The 18,765-nt window shown below is 34.9% G+C and overlaps 2 protein-coding genes and 1 non-coding gene across 11 annotated transcripts in view; 2 read left to right on the plus strand and 1 right to left on the minus strand.

Moving 5' to 3' along the window:
* The window catches only part of LOC129787218 (uncharacterized), a 38,533-nt gene extending 36,080 nt beyond the window's left edge, over positions 1-2,453 (plus strand). For 4 of the 8 annotated variants that reach the window (XM_055822617.1, XM_055822619.1, XM_055822616.1 and 1 more), the window contains exons 5-6: positions 206-448; positions 1,891-2,453. In XM_055822617.1, the coding sequence (XP_055678592.1) occupies positions 206-448; positions 1,891-1,904 (257 nt within the window). In that variant the 3' untranslated portion in view covers positions 1,905-2,453. The remainder of the gene's footprint in view (positions 1-205; positions 449-1,890) is intronic. The other 4 variants (XM_055822613.1, XM_055822615.1, XM_055822614.1 and 1 more) reach the window with 1 other exon arrangement.
* The window catches only part of LOC129787221 (uncharacterized), a 74,483-nt gene that overhangs the window by 50,609 nt on the left and 5,109 nt on the right, over positions 1-18,765 (minus strand). Inside the window, exon 3 of one of the 2 annotated variants that reach the window (XM_055822624.1) lies at positions 8,950-9,222. The exons of the other annotated variant lie outside the window; for it this stretch is intronic. Within the exon in view, the coding sequence (XP_055678599.1) occupies positions 8,950-9,001 (52 nt within the window). The 5' untranslated portion in view covers positions 9,002-9,222. The remainder of the gene's footprint in view (positions 1-8,949; positions 9,223-18,765) is intronic. 2 annotated transcript variants of the gene reach the window in all.
* Trnat-ugu (transfer RNA threonine (anticodon UGU)) lies at positions 1,545-1,617 on the plus strand. The gene has a single exon. It is a non-coding gene; the product is annotated as a tRNA-Thr (tRNA).

Consider the following 18,765-nt stretch of genomic DNA (forward strand, 5'->3'; position numbering starts at 1 on the left):
CTTTTCTTCACAGCCCTATTGAGTACATTATACATATTATATCTATATACATTAAGCATTTACACAATTGTGAGAAATTCACAAGAAAATCCCTAAGCCATTTAGCACCATCATGATTCTTTTCAAATATAAAGAAGAAAATTCCCATTTGTGATGATTTTCAGCAGAAGCTAAGAAAATATTTTCTCCCAACTTTTCCACACAGCGAGTCAAGCTCAACCAACCACAAGACGTCCTACAGTACCATTGATTCGTGATAATGAGGATTATTATGATGACCTCACGGAATCAAATAAAATCCCACAGGCGAATGTGAATCAAGGTGTTCAGAGCACAACGAGACGCCCATCGCCACCGCTTATCCGCGACAATGATTATTACGATGACATGACTAGCAACTCCGGACGCCCCCAGCGTCCTCCCAGTCAGACAAATTCCAATCAACTTGGTGAGTAGAAGTTTTGCGCTTGCTGTAGCTCTGTTGTGGAGTATTTGGTGGTGGTATACCGCTCATGCCAAGGAACATTCTCCCAGGAAAAAGGGAGGCACGAAACACCTCCGCCCTACAAATCCTCCCCCAACAATCCTCCCTCATACTCCTCGCGCAAATCGCTTAAAATGGAGTGTTGGAAAGTCTAAACTTTGTGATTTTTATCATTATAATACATTTTATCTGATTCCCCCAATGGCACTCGAGGGAGCATTTTCGCGAGAGAATATCATTTAAGTTTGCCTTTAGATCGTCCTTAGAAGAGTATTTTTAGCTCAGTGCTTCTTGAGGAACTCGCTGAAATGATAATGACTTTTCACCTTGAAAATTTGCTCATATTATTGTAATGATTTGGGGGATACACAGAGGATGCCGATTGAACTGTGAAAAGTCTTTTTATGCATTTTATTAACTTTTTTAATACATTAACTTGCAATAATAAATGTTTTCTATGAAAATGTTCAATTGTATTTTAACCCTTGAAAATCTGTAAGGAATCCAAAGGGTGGAATGTAGAAAAAATTATTTTTGTGGTTTTTTTTTTGACATAAAATATGACATTTTTGGCAAAAAATCCAAGTGATGACAGTTGCTTAACCTTTTGACGTCTACGTGAAATAGAAACATTAAAAAATTAGATTTTTTCATTTTATTTTTCTACGTTCTCAGAGATCTTTTAAGAATTTTGATTGAAAATTAACTTTTCTTGAAAATCTTGCAATCATTTTTCGCGGAAGTTTGAAAAAAAAGTTGAATATAACGGTGTTAATTCAATAATTTTATTTCAATTGTATTGAAGACAAATTAATTTTAATAATTTAATTTAAATGCTCTAAATTGTTCAAATAAATTTTAAACAAGACCTCTAATTTATTTTATAACTTAACTTGATTTAAAAATTTATTGAGGGCGAAACAAAAAAATTAGACAGTTTAATTGGAACATCCTGTGGTCATGGGTTATTAAAATATTTTTCCAATTCTACCACACAATTCGAGATAAAGCAAAAGGCAAAAAATCATCGCTTATAAAACTAGATCGCGCAAGTCATGGGGCCTCTTTAGCTCAGTGGCGAGAGCACTGGTCTTGTAAACCAGGGGTCGTGAGTTCAATCCTCACAGGAGGCAAAAAAATTTTTTTTTCATTTTTCTTTTTCCCCTTTTTTTTTCTCTACTTGACTTTATCTGGTGAAATGTTACTTGGCAGCGTGACTAACAATTTAACTGTCTGAACGTTATATCAGACACAAATTCAACTAACACACTGTTAAATGGGGGTTTAAGATATCTCTTTTGGAAGCACCCACACACACACTGTCCAAATATGTTATCACGCACTGAATGGCTTTGTTTTCTGTCCACCTGTCTGTTCTGGCCCTGCTCGGTGCCACTCACTATTAGCCTTATCCAACTAGGAAGTGGAAGTGCAGCGCGGCCGAGACCACTCCCCGCCACGCCTGCCACCCCCATTGCAACGAGACCTACCCAGCCTGAGGGGCCATCGCGGTGCGTTTGGGCCATTGTTAATTGTTGCACACCCCGCAACCCGGCTGTGAGGTACGCCTGCTTCGAGAGGGTGGGCTGTCACGGGGTTTTCTGGGACCTAAATCCCTGCAGTGACGTCGTCGTCCAGGCAGCAGTTGATGAGACTAATCGATACTTCAACTAAAAAAATACCTCGTTCAAATACAAATTTTCATAGAACACAAAAAATTTAATTTCAACTTCTCACAGCATTTATGAGACACCCTCTATTTATACAAAAGAAAACACAAAATACTTGAGGCAAAATATGAATTTATTATTTTTTAATTTATCCCCACAATCCCCTTAAGGTGCAAAATTCAGGAAATTATTCTTTCTGTATTATTCTAAGAGATTCTTATGTTGTTTGTCCCATTTAGGTTTATTTTAAGAAATATTTTGTAAATAGATTAAATAAATATTTTGTAGAATAATGAAAAGCTCATGATATTTTCATTCTTTTTCCATATTCCTTTATAATAAATCCTTAAAGGATATGTCTAGTGGTGAAAGAGAACTGAAAAAGGAGAATAAAAACAGAAATATTTCTTTAACTTTGAAGATTCTCAGTGCGAGATACAAACATCATGACTCTCAGGAGTTCTTTGACTAAAAGAACTCCACATAAATCCATATCATTAAAAAGAAAGCTTCTCAGATTTCTCCTCCTTAACTAAACGAAGCTTCTCTTTGACATGGGATGAATAGTGCATTGACATGGCGTCACGAAGACGATGAAATGCTCTTTAATCTCTCATCTACACCAGGATGAAATTACTCACTCAAAAGGCTTCGATTACAGGAAGGAGCAATGCTTAGACAAATTGCAGGGGCGTTTATTGTGCAAATAGTGATTCTGCAGAGACATCCAACCATGAGGCTGAATAAGAAGAACCCGTAGGGTTCAATTGAGGCAGTCTACAGGGACAAAAACAATTTCCTGGCTAATGTAATATTTACCCTCATGGGATGGACGATTGTGAGAATATGTTGGGCGCAATTTTCCATCCCTCGACGCTTTTTTTAGTAGGTATGTATATATTCTATGCACTTTTACCTGTGCTGTGTTACCTTTTGGCACGAGAATCCATAAAAGACTGTTTTTTCTTTATCCTCATTTGCCATACAAAATGTCCCCACGGGTCTAGGTTAAACTTTATGACAGGATCGTGAGGAAAATGTAATCAATGTGATTGAGCTTTGTTTCTAGGAAAAAAATCTTTATATGATTCCAGGGGGTAACCGACTATGCTTAGAATGTACCGCGAGACTGCACCGCGAGTGGCAAGAGTAGCAAGAGTGGCAATGAAAAAGTGGCAGGAAGTGCCCGGCGAGTGGCAAGAGTCGGATACCCCCTGTATGATTCATAGGGTAGATGTGAGAAAAATATTGTTAATTAAAAATTTTTCTTTTGGGAATATTTTTGTGAGAGACAGAAAATTTGTTAAAAACATTTTTTTTTGGTCTAAAATTAAAAGGAAAAGCCAAATTAGTTCAGTATGAAGGAACATGAAGAATTCTAAGAGCGATATTCGAGTTAAACTTGAAGGAAGCAATTAAAAATTTGCTTGAATTCTCGTTAAATGGTTAAATATTGATCAGAATTTATTATTTTTTCTTTAAAAAAATTATTTTTCTTCAGAAAAATTATTTAAAGTTCTCACCTTTTTTATTCTCGTTCCTTTGTATAGTTTTCAAATATTTAACCGTCTCTTATATCTTTATTGCCCAAGAATCCAATTTGCTTAAAATTGAAATAATTTCCTTAAAAATCATTCCAAGGATTATCTTATTATTCAAAACTCTCCAATATTTCCCACTGTTTCCTTACCGTGAAAATCAATTTCCCCCAATATACAATTTTAATAAAAAAATGTATATATCTTCAATATTTTATGGGGAAATCTAATAATTCACATTTCAATTTCACGACATTTACGTAACGTAATTATAGCACAGATGTGCCTACGTTGAAACAATTCTGTCACCCTGAACTCATTTAGGTTCTATTTTACAATTTAATTTCCTATCTGTTTGTACTGAAAGAAGAATTTTCCAGGAAGTCGGAAGACGAGAGGACTTTCACCCTCTATATATGATGAAGTCCCTCTGTTACAGAAAAGCTTTCAGATGTTTCAAATTGCCAAGAAGTGGAAAAAAAAGAAACTTTCAATCAATGGACTAACTTTTTTTGTACCACAATTTTCTTCCGTCAGATGTGGTTCTAAGGGTGAGTGGGAGGATGGGTGGGGAACAACCAGGTTGGCTCATGTGGAAAATGTTTAATTGTAGATCAATAGAAGTATGTTACGTGGATGATTCCTAGAGTACCATGAAATAATAAAACTTATAGGGAGTTTCGTATAATCAGTTCAACCAATTTATTTTCGAAAGTAAGTCAAGAGGATCATTCAATTTTTCTTTTTTTTTATTTCTCTTTTTTTAGAGATAATTTTTTTCCAGCATCTTCGATGAAATTGGATGAAATAGAAGAAAAATTGCTGCATGGCCTGGTGGAATGAAAAACATATTTCCTCGATTTAAAGTGTCATGGGGAAAAATTATTTCCTCGTTTATCCTTATCTGCTCTGGCGGAGTTGATTTTTTATTCATTGAATTTTCACTCGAACCCTCCACAAGTGCGTCACGAGAGGTTAAAGCGGGGCAAATGCTTTTCTTTTTATTGGAAATCACTTGAAAGAAGAATTTAAAGATTTGTTGCGTAGCTCCGGAATTCCCATGAAAATTTATTTTATTGTACTTTATTTTGTAGGTAATTTAGGTAATCCTAGGGAAATGAAATAATTAAAAGAGAATCGTTGGATTGATATTTTCTATAGGATTTAAGATTAATATTATGATTAAGTTTTTTTGCGAATATTTAAAAAATTTTTTTTAAGAAGAAATATGCATAATTTTAGCTGTGTTTCTTTCAGACACAGCTTTTGTGTACCGAGCAAAATCGAAAGTCGTCAGATCGGGCTCAAACTTGGGATGAGCACGAATTAGGGTCCCCACATTCCAAAAAACGTATGCGCCAAAAAAATTTTTTTTCCGGCCGGCCGTCCGTAGTACAACGCTAAATTGCGAGAGAACGGTGATAGATAGAGACTTGCGGTAAACGGCAAAGTTTAAATATCGACCGGAAGACATCCGATTATGATGTCAAATTTTACCCCCCAGCCCCCCGTCCGCCATTTTGAATAACCCCAAAATTTTGTTTTGCCTATATCTCAGCTCCTATTATAGCTAGAAGGCTGAAATTTTTATATGTTGTAGGGGCCATCAAGAGCTTTCCAACGATGCCTCATTTGCGTAAATCGGTTCAGCCGTTTAGTCAATATGGCCGCCACAATTTTTCATCGAAAATCGACTATAACTCGAAAACGGCTTGACCGATTTTGATCAACCCGGGGTCAAATGAAAGATCTCAACAAACCCTACAACTCTCTAGAACATCAGAAGTTTCAAAAGTGACCGCTAGAGGGCCAAAAATCAAAAACAAAATTTTCGATTACTTTTCGATGAATATCTCGAAAACGCCATTATCGATTTGCTTCATTTTTTGATATGTTATAGCTGACCATATTATCTAGCTCCATGCCAAAAATGAAGAAAATCTATGTCGCCGTTCTCGAGATATAGCCTTCCAAAGTTGGCATGTCATATCTCGGGTTCTACAAGTCCGATTTTGATCAACTCAAGTGCAAATGAAAGGTTTCGTGAAGCCCTACAAATGTCTAGAACATTGCAAGTTCGAGAAATGACCGCGAGAGGCGCTAAAGTCAAAATCAAAATTTTCGAAAATTTCGAACTCGAATATTTCGAAAATGCCATTATCGATTTACTTCATATTTTAATATATTATAGTTGAGGTTAAGACCTTTCCAACGATAGCTCAAACTCGAAAATCTATGGAGCCGTTCCCGAGATATGGCATTTTAAAGATTTCTTGGGGGATGACTTTTCAACTTTTCCCGATTTTGCATGTATTTAAACACTTCGCGTTCTAGTTTGCTCTCACAAAATTGGTACACTGAAAGAAACACAGCTCTCGTAAGCTTGGTCAGCTTACCCGTACATTTTAAAGTTATGCTGTAGCATAGTTTCCTGCTGTGTAGTATTTTCTTATACGTTAAATAAACTTATCTCTTCATACCCATATCCGTTTTTCTTATTAGTTCCAAACTTCCGTTTTAATGCATAAAACATCTTATTAAACAAAAAACTGAATATCCTGAGCTTTTTTTTTTAAATAGATTCCATAAGAATCTGCATAGGGGTTGGCAAGAAACTGAAGTAGCTCGTTACGTTATTATCCCACGCTATATACAATTTTTCCTTTTACTCAATTTCTAAGAAATTCCAGTAACTTCCTGATGGGAAAAATGTTTATTCAGTGTGAAACTTAATCTTATAAAGCTCTCTTCCCTTAATTTCTCATACCTTCTTCTCCTTGCGACCTTTTCTGTTTTTTTTTCGTGAGAATCAATGAATTTGACACTCTTTCTTAATTATATCTCATCGTGACAAATTAAATAGGGCGCCGTGAGGAAAAGGGAGTTCAAAGGAAAAATCACTTTTGCATTTTCTATTCAGCAATTACGTAATTTCTTTCTCGCAGTGTCACATTCACAAATGAGAACCTTTATTAAATCTCTGGGAAAATTAAGTCCCCTCCGTAAGGGTGTTTCCACTGTATAACATCGCACACATAGCCAATGGGGAGTTTATATATAGTGGGAATTGAATTAATTTGCATCCATAATGGACCCAAAGGAGCTGCCATACCGCACCAAAAATTTCTCGCCATCACTGCCCAACATTTTGCTTTTCATCTCTTAGAAAATTGCGAATTGAAAGAGAAACTCGAGTATTTTCCACTCACACTATATATATCCCGAATATACCATTAAATATTAATCTATTCTTGTTCGTCTTTGTCTATCGACATAAGAAAACTCCATCTCAGTTGTGATGCGCGCACGGAGGCAGAGTTGGTAGACACACAAAACAAACTTGGATCGCCTCCATTTCACTCTCCGAAGAACAACCTTAATTTTGCATACACAAGTGCGGTATGTTTGGCCCTCCTTGTGCACGGAAAGGGTGGTTACCTGGTTGAACTTTCGACCGAACACATCGTCTAGCCCATTTGATACAATCTTCTCACGCGAAGTAAACTGAAACAACCCCACCGAGAGCAATCAGCTACATATAGCATGAAGATTTTGCCAAAAGATAGGATTTAAATTGAATTTGTTTGTTAGTTTGTATTTAAATTTTTAATAAATATACAAATTTGTCCCATCTGGCCGTACAATGGGTTGCGATAAGTACAGTAGAGATATCATTGCTTGTAGCTTGGAGGCGAAGATCCTGAACCCCCTACTTGAGATCGTCACATTCCTGAGAAGGAATCGGATTTCTATATAGTATAGTCATGTGGATTGTAATTGGCCGATCAAAGTGTTTCTTGTGTTTTTTGTTGTTGTTGTTGTTCTTGTTGTCTTATTATGTTTACTATTCTATCTTTAAGTTATTGCGCGGTCATTTATAAACTACGGTTTTATAGACCTATCTGGGTTAAAGGGTGGGATTTAAAAAAAAAAAAAAAAAAAAACAAATTTGTCCCAAAACTACAAATTTTTTATCCAGAACTCAATTTTAAAAACCCATATCAGTGCAAAATTACAAAATTTACGTATATTTTAATGCAGGGTGTTTGGTCATTCATTATTTAAACGAGCAGATACAGAGATAAAATGAAAAAAGCTGAATGTAAAAATCATGTAATCCCTGTAATTCCTATAATATGTAGAAATGCTAATTTTATTGAACATTTTTGTTTACCGGCTTTTATAGCTGTATTGATTTAGTAGGTATATAGGTCCAATTTCATCCCTTGCACTATCTATAAAATGCAATACTTACAACCCTTTAATTTATGTATGTATATTCAATTATATTAAAAAAATATCAGAGGTAGTTGTTTGATAAAAAAAAGCTTCATTTCACGTGAATTTAATTACAATTCTTGATAACAAATTTTAGTTTAAATGAAATTAGTTAAATATTGAAAATCAAAGCACAAAAACTTGCGGAGTTTGTATAGTTTAATTTTTGTGAAAAAACGGAAAAGCTTTTGAAGGAAAATTCAGGTAGGTATAAAATAAATTAAGAAAAGACTAACGAAGAAATGTGAAGATTTAGATTAAGACACTTTTAATTTACTTTTGATATATAGAATTTTTTATTTTTCTCTTAGAATTTAGGATAAAAATTTCAAATTCAAGCAAAGGCGAAAATTTCAGTCATGTCACCCCATTCTAGTCTAAATTTTCCGTATATTTAAAATTCTTTCATATTCAAATAATCCAGAGACATTTTCTCCCCTATCTTGTCGAACACCTCTGTATTTTATATAGGTATCAGAATAATCGATTTTTCTTTGGAGATAACGAAAGATTGAAGTTATAGCTGAAGGTTTAGAGGTTTTCTTTTTCTAACCGAAATATCCCTTCTCTGTGAGAAGAATTCTTGACAATTTTATCTACAATAAAAAAGTAAGGTATACCCACAGTCGTTTAAAAAAATATTTCACATAAAATTCCCTTTTTTACAAATACCAAGGAAGACATTCCATTCCTGCATATCACTTTCACCTCTACCAGTTTTAGGGGTATTTTTCCTCCCATTTTTGGTGTTTTTTGGGCTCATATCAGGGGGTTGGGAAAAGAAATCTCTCCGATGTTTTACACAAATTCAAGCACTACGGAAGACATGGGTTTTTTGGGGTTGGGGGTATGCAAGTTCTCGTTCCATTTGGGTGATTGTAAATGTGAGTATGTGGCTTAAGGGGGTGGGTGGGTGGAAGAGGCGAATGGGGGGTGGATAGTAGAGAAGATATGTGTAGAGAAATGGTTTAGTACTTACCAGCATCTGAGGTTCTCTGGACGACGCCACGTTTAATTTCTCTCTTGCCCATTTTTGCTTGCTTATCCGTTCCGGTGGTGGGTGGAATGTGGTGGTGCTGGGATTCCAAATCCTGGTGCTGCTGGTGCGTCTGCTGTGGGAGCTTGGAGGTCGAGCAAGTGGAGTTTGTGACTCTACGGTTACTCCGAAGCCCTTTAACAGGGTATAATGGATACTATCGTCCAGCTATGCGGACCCAGTCCCGATTATTTTCACTATTGTTGTACCAAACACCTAGACAGGAATAGATAAAATGGGGAGAGAGAGAGAAAGAGAAAGAGGTCAAAAAAGGATTCCAAAAACTACCATGGTATATAGTATGAGAATAATATTAGATAAAAGAGGAGCACCCAGGGCTAAATAAAAGTTTTTAAAGGGACTATACATTCACTTTGTACATCATTCTCACACTAAAAGTATATTTGTAGGTATATATATGGAGGTAATATTTACAACAAAATCTGCTCTATACATTCAACTTTTTATATTATATACAGAAATGTACACAAATGCGATATATTCAGAGGAGCTTTTGGGGGTTTAAAGCCCCGCATCCCCTTAGGCATGATTATCTTATCGATCTCGGGAAAAAAGATCCCCTCTGAAAAAAAAAAATCACATCTTCCAAAATCAGTGAGATGAATCAATTGGCTTAAAGGTGCGGAGGCTCCGAATCGTATCTTCAGGTTCAATGAGTGTGAATATTGGAAAGGCTGCTGATAACACCCTCGGGTGAGGAACTTTCCATGAAAATGCATAAATTGAAAAATATTCCCACGCCCCCGACACATGTGACTGTTTATACAATATAATTGGGGAAGCAATGCATTATTCATGACTCCCTTTTTTGCACCACACGCTAAAGTGGGGGTGGTGGTAACACCTCCCACTCGTAATTCCTAATGTCTCTCTTCCACTTCACCAAGAACTTTTGTAAAGATAGCGAACTTTGTGTTCAATGAGTTTCCTGGTGTGCTCTTTAACACGCAGAGAGTGCTTTTGCCATGTGAATCATTTGTAGAGCTGTCTTGCACATAGATGGGAGATAGAGGCCACAATAGAGGGCCTCGTCGTGAGATAATATTTATTGGGGTAATTTTAAAAGCTTCTCCTGAAAATAATATATTTTGAAGCATTAAATAAAATCAAGTTTTTCTGCAAATTAGGCGGCAAAAAAATTTAGGAACAGAAAGAATAAAAACATGGAATTCAAATTAAAATAAATTAGCTTTTGCAAGCTAGTCGTTGTTGCTGCATGATAATTGAGAAGAAAAAAATGCTGCCAATAAAACTACCATAACGTTTTATAAGCACTAAACGTGCAGACGTTTCAATACTAATTTAACAAATAAACATTTTAATGAAAATTCAAAATATGCTATATATTCTCGAGCATTATATGCTTATTGCATTTTAGAATATTTGTCAATAATAATCATAAATTCAAGTGAAGCAATATTTGGTTAGTAAGCTAAACATAAATCATATGAATCATATTTTATTTTTATATGAGTCACCTCGTATCATAAAAAAAACTATGTACATAAAATCTTCGATACATATATTTTTGTATATCTTTATGATTTTATTGGTTATATTTTACTGTCAATTAATTTGAATAGATAATTTTTTTTTAAAAAATAAGAAAAAGTTTTGTTCAAATTCTTAGTTCTGTAAATTATTTTAATTTAGATTTCTTCTCTGTCGGTTTATTGTTTCCAATAAATTAATGGAAAAGTTTGTAATGATAAAACTTCGGGAGGACATCGAGACGACTTTCATTGATTATAAAAAAAATATTTGCCGAAGTATTTAAAAAAATATTCTATATAAAATAGAGACCTAGAGTTTTATATCAATTAAAGTTCATTCACCGATAAAAGCTGGATAACTTTATTTTGCAAAACGCTCTTATGAATAATTTCAATTAAAGTGTTTCATAATAGTTCCTTGTTTGCCTGCAATAAAACGATTAAAGTCCCAACTTTATCATTAAAAAACTCAACAAAGTTTTCTTTTATCTACATACAGGGGGCAATAACTATGGCCTAAGGTGAACCACGAACGCAAGATTTGCGATCTTTATATGGAGTGAACTAAAGTGAACGCAAGATCGCAAGATTGAACGCAGTTGCAATAGTTATTGCCACCCTAGATTTGCTCTAAAATCAACAGGAGAGCCAGAAAATGCGAAAAACTGATTTTTGCCAAAAATATGTCTGAACTTTAAGGTAAAAATTGAAAATTCTTATTTTTTGTATTTGAAACTCCCCTTTGGTACATATCAATCAGGCTCATCGACGAACCTACGGGTACGGGATGACCCAAAAATCCATTCAGATTTGCTCTAAAATCAACAGGAGAGCCAGAAAATGCGAAAAACTAATTTTTGCCAAAAATATGTCTGAACTTTAAGGTAAAAATTGAAAATTCTTATTTTTTGTATTTGAAACTTCCCTTTGGTACATATCGATCAGGCTCATTGACGAAGCTGCGGGTACGGGATGACCCAAAAATCCATTCAGATTTGCTCTAAAATCAACAGGAGAGCCAGAAAATGCGAAAAACTGATTTTTGCCAAAAATATGTCTGAACTTTAAGGTAAAAATTGAAAATTCTTATTTTTTGTATTTGAAACTTCCCTTTGGTACATATCGATCAGGCTCATCGACGAACCTACGGGTACGGGATGACCCAAAAATCCATTCAGATTTGCTCTAAAATCAACAGGAGAGCCAGAAAATGCGAAAAACTAATTTTTGCCAAAAATATGTCTGAACTTTAAGGTAAAAATTGAAAATTCTTATTTTTTGTATTTGAAACTTCCCTTTGGTACATATCGATCAGGCTCATTGACGAAGCTGCGGGTACGGGATGACCCAAAAATCCATTCAGATTTGCTCTAAAATCAACAGGAGAGCCAGAAAATGCGAAAAACTGATTTTTGCCAAAAATATGTCTGAACTTTAAGGTAAAAATTGAAAATTCTTATTTTTTGTATTTGAAACTCCCCTTTGGTACATATCAATCAGGCTCATCGACGAACCTACGGGTACGGGATGACCCAAAAATCCATTCAGATTTGCTCTAAAATCAACAGGAGAGCCAGAAAATGCGAAAAACTAATTTTTGCCAAAAATATGTCTGAACTTTAAGGTAAAAATTGAAAATTCTTATTTTTTGTATTTGAAACTTCCCTTTGGTACATATCGATCAGGCTCATTGACGAAGCTGCGGGTACGGGATGACCCAAAAATCCATTCAGATTTGCTCTAAAATCAACAGGAGAGCCAGAAAATGCGAAAAACTGATTTTTGCCAAAAATATGTCTGAACTTTAAGGTAAAAATTGAAAATTCTTATTTTTTGTATTTGAAACTTCCCTTTGGTACATATCGATCAGGCTCATCGACGAACCTGCGGGTACGGGATGACCCAAAAATCCATTCAGATTTGCTCTAAAATCAACAGGAGAGCCAGAAAATGCGAAAAACTGATTTTTGCCAAAAATATGTCTGAACTTTAAGGTAAAAATTGAAAATTCTTATTTTTTGTATTTGAAACTTCCCTTTGGTACATATCGATCAGGCTCATCGACGAACCTGCGGGTACGGGATGACCCAAAAATCCATTCAGATTTGCTCTAAAATCAACAGGAGAGCCAGAAAATGCGAAAAACTGATTTTTGCCAAAAATATGTCTGAACTTTAAGGTAAAAATTGAAAATTCTTATTTTTTGTATTTGAAACTTCCCTTTGGTACATATCGATCAGGCTCATCGACGAACCTGCGGGTACGGGATGACCCAAAAATCCATTCAGATTTGCTCTAAAATCAACAGGAGAGCCAGAAAATGCGAAAAACTGATTTTTGCCAAAAATATGTCTGAACTTTAAGGTAAAAATTGAAAATTCTTATTTTTTGTATTTGAAACTTCCCTTTGGTACATATCGATCAGGCTCATCGACGAACCTGCGAGTACGGGATGACCCAAAAATCCATTCAGATTTGCTCAAGGGGGCAATAACTATGGCCTAAGGTGAACGCAAGTGAACGCAAGATCGCAAGTGAACGCAGGAAATGTATGGCTAAACGCAAGTGAACGCAAGAACGCAAGATTGAACGCAAGCAACTGCACCATGAACGCAATAGTTATTGCCCCCCTGTCTACATATAACTGCTCTATGTATAAATGAATGAGACATACTTTGCAATTTATGTGAACGTCTCAAATATCCTCTTATTACGGAAGAATCTTCATTCTCTATCAAAAGCCTTTCAAATAAAATACAATTTAACTGATTTTTTTTTTAAACTTTCTCTTTGTAAGATCAAAGTCAAATGCAGAATGTTCTTTATAAAATACGAAAATCTTGCATATGTTAATCAACTTTATTCATTCCTTTGTTCAACATTCAAAATTTAACTAATACCTTGAATTTTAGACCAAATTTTCAGTTTTATGTGTAAAATCTAAATTCGAAATTGGTTTGCGTGGGTTTTTAGCAGTAAATTGGAAAAGCCATCAGAACCACAGCATTGTGGAAAACACCAGGAAACAATTAACACTTTCACAATTATTCGAAGAAATTGTCTTTTCTGTATCTTTGTGCACCACATGCTGTTGCTTTTAAAGAGCTTCTGGCCTTTAATTGTCTGAGAGGTTCATTAATTTGAACATCTTCCAACTGGACAGCTTCTGTATGGGAATGACGATTGATGAATGCGAAGAAGCACAATGTCATCAAATCCTCTAATTTCTGCAAATAACAATCACCATGGGAAAGTTAGTTTTATGTGCTCCTCACTCTCTCTTGCCTGGGGAAGGCTGAATTGAGGCGATGATTCCCAAAATGTGGGGGTTTAATGTTCCATCCTCCCACCCCTCCCGGCGGCATGAGATGAAAATTTAGTGGAGACAATGCGGAACTTCCGCAGTAATCAAATATCTTTTGCTTAATTGATTTGAAATCGTTGCAATTAATTGAAATTCTTGAGAAAATTCCCAAGGAAGTTGGTATTATTTTGCACTACCTCACTGTAATGGTGTGAGAGCTTTTTGCTGGTAAGGGTGTCCCGCAGAAGCACCAGCAGGAAGTGGATAAAATATTATTTTTCTTCGCAAACTCTTAATCTTCAGCAATAAATTGCTCCGCCTCGAAAACTCACTGATACAACACTTTCTTGTGTTTTTTTCTATACATATAATTTTAATTCATCCCCTTCGCGTTGGAATTTAATCTTGGGATATAATTTTCTGTCTGCGGATGGCCTAGTTTCGCAAAATCCTCCCGATGTTGCTCCAGGATCGGCTGAGGATGTGGAGTGCCAGACGCGAGTCTGCTGTCACAAGTATGATGGGGTAATTTATCGCAAAATTATCTGCTGCAAGAGGCCTGCACACAACCCCCAATGACTAAATAGAGTTAAAGAGTTTTGCTGGAGGGATATTCCCATTCACAGATCGACCATAAATGCACGTTTTGCAAGCCAAATGCTCCTCTCCTCTCCCCCCAGAAGGGAATCCCATTTGCAGTTGAATCATTCATTTCTATATCACAATCATTATACTCAATTGCAAAATGGATATGAAAGAGTAATTATTGAGGAAAATTACAAGAGTTTTGAATACCCTCTGATGGCAAAAACTCATTTTCAGTTTTCTGATTTGAACACGGAATTTCATGACGAATGAAATTAAATTGGAAAAGAAACTTTTTTTTATTGAGAAGTTTAATTAGATTTATTTGCTTCTCTTAATGGTTAATGACTTTCATTTAACACGATGATTGAGGTAAGTTGGAAATCCTTTAATACAAAAACATTAAAAATTATAGAGCATCCCAACTGCTCTCAGCGCAGACAATGGAAGAGAAAATCAATAAAAGAAAATTGAAGGTGGGAAAGTTAATCAACTTGGATGAAATATTTTCTATAAATATAAATATGATTGAAAAAAAAAATTAAGAGAACTATTTAAAAAAAAATATCCTCCAATTTTTTTTCAGTCATTTATGCTCTATTTTAATGGGAAAATGCGATTTTCCGGCCTTTTTCCCAACACCAATGCGTGACAAACTCAATTCCCAGTCTCCTCCATATTTCATAACAAATTCCGAAATGCTTAAAAAATCAAGAAACTTGAGCTCCGTGTGATGTGAATTGGAGAGTATTTGTTAAGAGGCAAAAGAAAGTTCTTTTGTGGATAAAAGAGGAGAAAATGCTTTTGAAGGTGACCCGTTTGTGAATGTCCTGTTCCAGCACGTGATTAGAGTTGAGAATGTTTTCTTCTGACGATATAACGATGCCATCATCACATTTAACCGGAATGTTCTTTAATGTTAGACATATCCTCAAAACTACCTTAAGCACTTGATGAAAAAACGATCTAATTTAGTTTTTTAAAAAGAATTTTGTATTCTTTCACATTCTCAATCAAAATTCTTAAAACTTTGCGTATTAAGTTCTAAAACTCTTCTTTAAATCGAATCTTTTCGACTTTTGTGAACATAAAAAACTTTTTCTGGCATTTTTTGCATTCAAAGTCAATAAAGAAAATGTTGAGAATACATTAAATAAGCAAATCTTGTATTAATGATAATCCTAATATTCATAATTAAATTCAATTTCTTGAAAGTTCTTGTTTAATTAAAATTTGTCTTCAAAAGTTCTTTGCTTTTCATAAAGATAACAAAAACTTCTCTAGCTTGCTAACTCGCTAATTTTTAGTTTCTAAAATATAATCTTTGATAATAAAAAATCGTTATTTTTGCACTTTGATAACTCATACGTAAAGTTAAACTTTTAATAAGCAGAGAAAATTATTTTATCGTCTGATCCAAAGATTAATTTGAAAATTTAGTTATATAATCCTTTGGAAATGAAATAAATCATCGAAGAATATTTGAATTATGGCAAAAGTTCCACTTCAATAATCATTAATCCCGTTTGCTTTAGGCAGGTATATTTTTAATTTGAAAAAAAAAATCCACATGAAAGCTAAAGAGAAACGTCTCTAGCATTGACCAAAGAAAAAATCATTTTCTGCACATTTTATTTGTTAAAAAAAGAATTTACTTTACTCTCTAAGCACAATAAAAATATCCTTTTATTTGAAAACACACAAAAAATTTTTAAAAGAAAAACATTTTGGAAAAAAATATGTCAAAAGCATTCTCATGCTGCTTTTCCGCAAGATGTTTCCTCTTTCTGTTTTTCGTTAGTGTTTTTCTTTGTGCTTCAAACATTATAGGGAGAAAATCGCTTCGGTTCGTATCATCTTTAAGTGCTACGAGGGATATATGGGAATTTTTCTTTCGCAATTGCCAACACCGAGAGAAAAAAGCTTTTCACAGTTGTACATGGAAAGGTAATTTTTGCTGAAATTCTCCGCGCTGATATAGGAATGGAGGGAGGAGGGTAGGAGCTTTCGGGAACATGGGGTAGAGGTGAAGAAAAAGGGCCGAAATGCGGCTGATACGAAGGAAAAAAAAATGATGACACCATCTTCATGTAAACAGAAAAAATAAAGTGACAGGATATTTCTGTGGCTATTTTCCCACTCACTGTCATTGCCGACAATGTCGCAGGATAACGAACTTAATAAGTTTTTTGCTGAAAAAAAAAATCACAAGAAAACGTCTAAAAGTCCGGAGAGTTCCATTAAATTGGATAAGGATAGGGGGAGGCCTGTCATGAGTATTTGGTTCTTCAATCTAATGTAATTTTTAAACTCATCTCACGTTTTCATGTCAAATCAAATATGTTTTTACACTTGAGTTAGCATACAGATTAAGTTAATGTGATATTGTAAATAAAATTTATATGTTCTCAAAATAAATAGTAAAGAGATGATTAAGGAATTTAATTATGTATGTGCACAATTTCAAAGAGTTTCTGTAGAGAGAGTTTGTTAGAATTCAAGTGTGTAAATCCCTGTATAAACCCTATTTATTTGCTAATATCTAAATTGTGTATAGATATAATGTATGTATGTATGTATATTTGATCTTCTTATAGAATTATGAAATTAGAAATTAGTCATTCCTTCAAGTCGAGTTGCTTCAAAATTAATGGTTAATGTGGAGATATTTTCCTTAGTTTCTAAATAAATCTTGATTTTTATAACTCCTGATTTGGTCTTATATTTTTTATATTTAAAAGGGATTTTTGAAAATAAATTTTCGTATCTTCACAGGCGTCATAACTTTCATTAGACTCAGGGTTTTGTCCTTAAAAGAATTTTCGTAACAACACAACAGCACCAAATATGATATTTTATCAATTTTAGTGCATATTAGTGTCAATTTTCAATAATATTTAATTTTATTTTGTTAAAAAAAATCATTAAATTTAATTCGTTTATTTTAATATATTTTTATTCTAATTATATAAATATTTCTCTGATATCATTTTGCCCATATTCAATTTTATAGTTTTATCCTAACTGAAAAATAATATTGGTGTTACTCTCATTCATGTATCTCGTGTATTCCCAATAGAATATTCCCCAACCGTGTAACAATTTTAAATAAAAATTAATTGAAACAAAATATTGTATATTGCATAAAATAAAGGTAATTTTATGCAAATTTATAGTCAATATTATTTGACGCAATTTTATAGAGATAGTTGAGTTATATTATGACAAAAAAGACAATTTAATCATGTTTTTATTAATTTGTTTCTTTGATCGTAACAATAATAATATTTTAACAAAACATTTCATTCAATAAAAAAATACAAAAGAATTAAAAAATATATAAAATATGTATGTAGGTATTTATGTGCGATGAAAAGTAATTTTAATTAATTGGCAGTTATACAGCAAAGTGGGAGTATTTTATTGGGGGGAGTCCCATTGAGGGTGAACTGGGGCTGAATATGGGGAAATGTTTGACAGAGAAATTCCCTCGTAACTGGTGCGCCGCGCGGGAGCAACAGGAGTACACTCACTAAAATCGATATTTCCCAGTCATCGTCTGAGGGTACAGCAGTAACGGAAACTTCCCAGGGCTAGAGGACATCGCGCTGTCGAAAATCACACGTAACACAGCCACCATAATGGCATGCGGATGGTGATGCTTCGACCGTGTGTGGTGAAGGTGTGAATGGGAAATTCAAATACGGCCACCGGATGCCGGACAAATGAACCACCCTCTATCTGTCCACTGTCTGCGGGATGAAATTCCTGGCACGTATTGTGGGGGTGTGAGTGAGTATGGGCGGTGGGTTGATAATCGCGCTGTCCGAGGTCACAAGAGATCAGTCAGTCAGGGCGGAAGTACGCAGAGTGTCCCACGTTCCCGGGGTTCCGCATAAACCCCATAATTGTTCCATGGCGTGCCGGGAACGATGTGATTCCGGCAATGTAGGAGGTTTCTCCCAGCAAAATTGACAATAACTACCCTTTTGTTGGGCGCTTCCGTGCTCATGCGATCATCCCCAGCATGTTTGCGTATATACGGGATCCCCAGTCAGGCAGGAGCATTTATCATTGATTTTCTGGGTGGTCAACCAGCCACACCATCATCTCCCATCCACTGAATTCTCTCGCCTGCCACATGAATATGCTTTCAGCTCACTAGGACATGCTATTGTTGGAGTCAGCAGATGAAGGGAGCGAGAGACAGAGAGCGAGAAAAAAAGAGCATCGCGTCACTTTATAAAAGTGGACACCACCAGGAAAAACCTCTGCCAGGAACAAGTGGATAGAGTAGAAAATAAAAAAGCTCTGATGCGAAATATATATAAGCACGTTCAGTACCTATATAATGAA

The sequence above is a fragment of the Lutzomyia longipalpis genome, chromosome 1, assembly GCF_024334085.1.
Source record: "Lutzomyia longipalpis isolate SR_M1_2022 chromosome 1, ASM2433408v1".
Lineage (NCBI taxonomy): Eukaryota > Metazoa > Arthropoda > Insecta > Diptera > Psychodidae > Lutzomyia > Lutzomyia longipalpis.